This window comes from Vidua macroura, chromosome 11 (genome assembly GCF_024509145.1).
Source record: "Vidua macroura isolate BioBank_ID:100142 chromosome 11, ASM2450914v1, whole genome shotgun sequence".
Classification (NCBI taxonomy): Eukaryota; Metazoa; Chordata; class Aves; order Passeriformes; family Viduidae; genus Vidua; species Vidua macroura.
In genome coordinates, this window is record NC_071581.1 from 8,556,376 (window position 1) to 8,562,375 (window position 6,000).

At 49.4% G+C, this 6,000-nt stretch overlaps 1 protein-coding gene across 1 annotated transcript in view; it reads right to left on the minus strand.

Moving 5' to 3' along the window:
• URI1 (URI1 prefoldin like chaperone) overlaps nucleotides 1-1,224 on the minus strand; it is a 41,157-nt gene extending 39,933 nt beyond the window's left edge. The window contains exon 1 of the mRNA XM_053987456.1: nucleotides 845-1,224. Within this exon, the coding sequence (XP_053843431.1) occupies nucleotides 845-919 (75 nt within the window). The 5' untranslated portion in view covers nucleotides 920-1,224. The remainder of the gene's footprint in view (nucleotides 1-844) is intronic.
• Between the last annotated feature and the right edge of the window lie 4,776 nt (nucleotides 1,225-6,000).

The following is a 6,000-nucleotide window of genomic DNA, read 5'->3' on the forward strand; positions in this document are numbered from 1 at the left end:
TTGTGTCAACAACACCCTGCACATGACCACAAGTTATTTCCAGTGACTCCTGCACCCACACAGAGCTCACCGTGAGGCTGCAATCTACAAGCCCCAAATAGCATTCATTAGGTTTTCAGGACCCACTTGAGTTAGATCTTGAGTGTAATCTACACGAAAAAGTATCCTGAGTTTTGTGCTATGGTCTCAGGTGGAACCAGCCTCTGAACTCTTGGGAATAATTTCTGTGGAAAAATCTGGTTCTTTGAAACCAATTTCAAATATAACCAATGATTCCTAAGGCAGGTCATGAACAACTAAGTTTTGATACACGGTCTTTTCAAGCTGGCCCAGGAGCACGCTGGCCTCCGGCATGACGCAGGTCACAGACATGGCTGGGCAGTTTTGAAGGCGTGACTGTCCCGGAGGCCGGAAAAATCACGGAGAGGCGTGAAGAGGATAAAAACACGCGTTCATGGGCGCGCTGCTAACCACGGCAGGCGGGGGCAGCAGCGGGGCAGGGGGTGCGGGCAGGGCCTTCCCTCCGGCCGCCGCCCGACCTCGCTCCCCGCGGTGTCCCGGGGCCTGTGTCCGGGGGGCTGTGTCCGGGGGCTGTGCCCGGGGGGCTGTGTCCCGAGGGCTGTGCCTCGGGGGCTGTGTCCGGGGGGGCTGTGTCCCGGGTGCTGTGTCCCGAGGGGCTGTGTCCCGGGGCCTGTGTCCCCGGTCCGGGGGTCTCCGGGTGTCCCGGCCCGCCTCGCCCGCCGCCCGTGACGTCACGCGGCCACGTGCCCTCCCCCGCCCCGGGCCCCCCGGGCCCGGCCCGCGCCCCCCGCGGCCCCCGGCCCGGCCCCGGTGCCCTCTTTACCTTCTCGTGCTCCCGGCGGAGCCGCCCCACCAGCGCGGGGCTCAGCGGCGAGGCGCCGCCGCCGGGGGCCTCCATGCGGGCCGGGCCGCGCCGGCGGTCTCCGGGGGAGCGGGGAAAGGGAGGGGGAGGGAAAGCGGCCGGTCTGGGCCGATCTCCTCAGCAAGGCGAATGAGTCCTATAGAAATGTTTGTGCAGGGCGAAGCGCCGGCTCCAGAGCCGCATCCACGCGGAGGCCGCCGCCGCCTGGGCCCGGGGCGCCGCCGCTGCCGGGGGAAGAAGCATCTCAGTGTCGCATTCTGGGCCGCGCCGCCGCCGCTTGGGCCCGGCTCCCGCTGCGCCGGGGGCAGAGCCGGCCCTGGGTGCCGGCGCTGGGTCCGGCCGCGCCGCCGCCCGCCCGCCTGCTGCACTCTGGGTACGCGCCCGCGGCCCGCGGGAGGCACCCGGCTGCGAGCCGCGAGAGGCGGGCGCTCCACACCCCCTGCCCGGCCCGGCCCGGCCCCCGCGCCGCGGTCCGGCACCCCCGGGGCTGCCTGGCAGCCCGGGCCGCCCCGGCGCTCCGGCGGCCCGGTGCTCGGGAGCGCAGGCCCCGGGCGCCAAGGCCTCGGCGTCAGAAAGCGAAGCAGCGGCTGCAAGGCGCTCAGATGGGCCTGCACTAATCCCGGATCCACGCAGAGACACAGCGGTGTGTCCTCTGTAACTGCGAGGTGCTGTCACAGTTACTGCCCTCGGGGATGCCGGCTCTGGAGAGTGTGTGTGCACTGGCAGGGCGGCTGGCGGTGAACAGTCATAGAATCATAGAAAGGACCTTAAAGAGAGAATAGAATCATCACGATTAGAAGAGACCTTCAAGATCATCGAGTCCAACCATCTGCTCAGCACTACCCCTGTAACTCCTAAAGCACATTGCCCAGCACTTGTGCCAGACACCTCTTAAACACCTCCAGGGATGGTGACTCCATCATATGCCTGGGCAGCCCGCTCCGATGCCTGACACCCAAACAGTGAAAAAGCTTCCTTACATCTCTAATCCAAATCCCCACATCCCCCCTGCATGAGCACGGACACCTTCTGCTATAGCAGGCTGCTCCAAGCCCCATCCAACCTGGCCTTGAACACTTACGGGGCATCCACAACCTCTATGGGCAGCCTGTGCCAGGGCCTCACCACCCTCACATGAAAAAATTTCTTCCCAATATCTAACTTCAATTCCCCCTCTTTCAATTTTTACCCATTACACCTTGTTCTTTTTCTACAGTGGGCTGCCATGACTTGGCAGATTGCAAAATACTCATTAAAATCACTTAGAGCAGCACTCAGACTTGCCTACCTGGAAAACTCACTGCATGGGAAGCAAGTGGTGTACAGCCACCCTTGGAATACCACGGGTAATTTATGTGCAGTAAAGTCACTAGCCAGCTCTGTGAATGCCATTAGACACCTGTGGCATAACACAGTGCTGGAAGAGAGCCACGCTTTAACAGCGTGCTGGACGGCAGCACTGCAGACGGCCTGAGCAGCTTCTCGTGGTGCTTGATGCCACCCTAGCAGGTGTATTTGTACACTCCAAACACCACAGAGGCGGGTTCAGTCACAGACCTTGCGTTTAGTGCTGAACCTCTCCCTTGAGTGAATGAGGTTTTGTGTTGTTTTATGTTTGCTGGTAGAGTTGAGGGGCTCATATTGTCTCCCCCACGGGGGTAAGTATGTCATAAGATGGAGGTAAAAAGGGTCATCATGCCTATGTTTAGATCAAGGGTTTCCTTCTCCTGCCAAAGAATCAACACTTCCTTTCTATGAGCAGAACTTACCCTATACACACCACAAAACAACTGTTTGTGTTATACACACGACACAGTATTTGCTGTGCACTTTTGTAAATCCATGTTCCCATCCCCCTTGAAGAGCTTGTTAAAGCTCTACAGAGGAGGAATTTAGAAACAATTTTCAAAGCATGGTTACTCAAGCTGGAAGTTAGCTTTTAGCCAGACTTTAATACAGCTTCCAATACTGCAAATAAAAATTTGCAACTGCAGCTGGGTAGTTTGGTTTTTGATATAACTACATCCATAATCTTCAAGAATAATTGAAAGTTAGCTAAAATCTCTGGCACATATGTGTCACTGAGGGAGGGATTTTGGATCCTTTAAACGGACAAGAGATATCTATTTATTGTCATGAGAAAATGGCTCACCAGCAAAAGGGTATCTCAAGTTTAAACAGGTTATATGAATCTTGCAGTCCTTCTAAATGCGCATTGTAGGTAATTCCCTTTAAGCCTGCTCAGAAACTCTTTGGAACTTCACTTCAGGGCTTGCAGAGGAGATACTACAAATAGAGGTCATCTTTAAATGTTCTGGTTGATTTCATTTCCTCTCAACTAGATCAGAAGATAAAACAGATGTACTCTATAAAGATACAGAATCTTATTTGATATTTTCATTTTTTACCTGACATAAAAAACCCTTAAGTAACATGAGGAGCCACGAAGTAGGAATTCTGTATCACAAGACACTATTTTCTAAATAGAATGTAAATACATGCAATCATTTCTCTTGGTTCCTCTTCCAAAGACTTCACCATTTCCTGTGCCTTGAGTGCACCATTTAGTCACTGAATGTGTTGGGTTGAAGGCCTCTGACAGTCCCAAAGTGAGAGGCTACATCGTTATCAGAGTAACGACTGCTTGTGTTTGGTTGTACTGATGATGGTATGGAATAGTTTATGGCATCCTTTTGTACATTTTGTTTTTCATCTGCCAATGAAGAAATATTCTAATAGTGACAAACAGATGGGATATAGCATTTGCCAAAGATGAGCCTGAAGCCTTTCTCACATTCTTTTGCACTTATAACCTGTACAAAACCACTGTCACCAGTGCAACTCTATAGATTATAAAATAAATCAAATTGAAGCTGCAGATTTTTGTTTACTTGTTTACAACATTAAATCTTTAGATGCCCTACCAGATGATTTTCATAAAACCTTGGAGAAAACTCTGGAGGACTCTCTGTAATTAAGTGAGGGAAAGGCAAATAAGCAAAGCTTACATGTTCTCTTCCAAGTCTGGCTTTGTGCTCAGCAGACATGCCCATACTGGAGCTGAAGACAGGGCTGCTGGCAGAACTTCTTCCAAACCCCAGGCTGGTCAGATTGGATGAAATTTTGGAATGAGAAATCAGTGTCATGTTTTCAGTTTTGATGTGAACAGGTCAGCTGTAGCTGTGAGAGCAGTGGAAGCAAAGTCTTGGAGAGGTCAAGTTAAGTTTGCAGCAGAAAGCCTCACACCAGGGCTCTGGCTTAAAGGCATTCTCCTTTGGCAAAGAAGTCTGTGCCTTCTCCCCTGCTCATTCAAAGTCATTCACCACCACTCTGCAAAGACAGCAGTCACAAGGCTTCCCTTGGAGGAAAACAAGGAGAGGACAAAAAGAAGGAGGCATGGGAGAAAATGCCCCAGCCAGTCTTTCTGCAGAGAGAAACAAAGCTGAATTCATGACTCCTCTGTTTTACAAAACCAGAGCCTTAGATCTTTAGATCTAACATGGATTGCAACAAAAAGTTGTGGATGAAGACAATAGGGTTAAGAATCTTGGAGCTCACACATGTGTGCAAACACATGCAGAGCTATGCTAAGAACAACAGTTGTGTGGGGATTGGCTGGAAACTGGGTACAGGGAAAAAGCAGCAAGAAGGAGCTCATCATTATCAAGTGAGAGAAAAAGTTATCCTGAGACAGGTCCCATGAGAGGAATGCATCTTTGGAAAACAAGATGTGACCCATGTGGTCAGAGATGTGACCACCTCTGTTGTCAGTACATGGGGACAGTGTGAGAACAGGAATAGTGAATGAAGTTCCCAGGCCATGAGCAGGCTCCCTGATCTGCTGAAGGGAAATTTCATACTCAGTCTTCTGTCAGGAAAAGCACATGCTGGAATTGTTGGGAAAAAAAAAAACCAGACTAGTATCCTTTTGTTAAAGCTAACTCATAATCAAAGTGTCATAAGACCAAGTCCATCTTAAGATTGTATATATAATTCTGGCTGCAACACCCACCCTGCATGCTTATTATGAACTTTTAGTGATTTTTAAATTCCTGTGAAAGATTAAAAGCCTTTCCTTGTTGCTGTGATTTGCCAGGAGGATAAGTGCCCCAGCAAATACTTAAGAATAACTGTCTCCACTCTGCCAGCAATAATTGAATATTTTTTTCTATCCAAAAATTTTATTCTGAGCAAAACCACTATTAACTTTTCTAATGAATGTTCTTTATGTTGCAGATAAGTCCTTTTGGGCCTTCCTGTTGAAAAAAAAATGGCCTTGAGTCCCCCTCCTTTGGTAAATCAGGAAGGCAACCCAGTTCCACTGGAGGTACTTAGAGGAGTGAAGCTCTGCAATGCTTGCAGAACCATGGTCAAAGCCTGCACCTCCCTCAGTTTAATCAGCCTGAAACAGCCAGTGGTTTTTGTTCAGATAATGACAATGGAGTCAAACTACTAGACACCTTTCATTGTCCAGACGTAGAACAAGTAAGGTTTTTATATGGTTGTTGTTCTGAAACATCATGGTACTGACATTAGCATGTTCCTCTCTCCTCTCTTTTCTCATTAGAGAAAGGTGAGAGGCTTCAGGGATGACACCAACATGCTACTCTTTTTTTGGTTACATACTTAAATACCATAACTCATGCTTGAAATGTAAGTTATGGGGCACTAGGTGACAGCTAAATATTTATGTGCTCTGTGTCACCACCTTAGCATCACCCTTGCTATCCATCCACACAACTATCCCATGTTTAACATTCTGATATCTGGGAACCATCAAACTCATGTTCCCTCAGGTTGCGTTTTTAAACAGGGCTAAGTATTAAGTAGGTTGATGTTCATTTGTCTCTGCAGGGAGAACAAGGGGCCTGATTTTCTGGTTAAAGCTACTGGATCTTAAAGTCCATCAATACAGTGTGTTTTGTTTTCACATTGGTAATGATGAAGGGGAGTCTGGATCTGTGTATTGGATTCAGTCAGGACACGGAAAATTGTCAGAAATAGCCCATACATTACCACACACATCTAGGAACAGCTAGTTAAAAAAAAAGCTGGAACAAAGTATAAGCTGTCTAGTGAGACCATCTGTAGAAATTTCATTTTTCCTGATAAAAAGG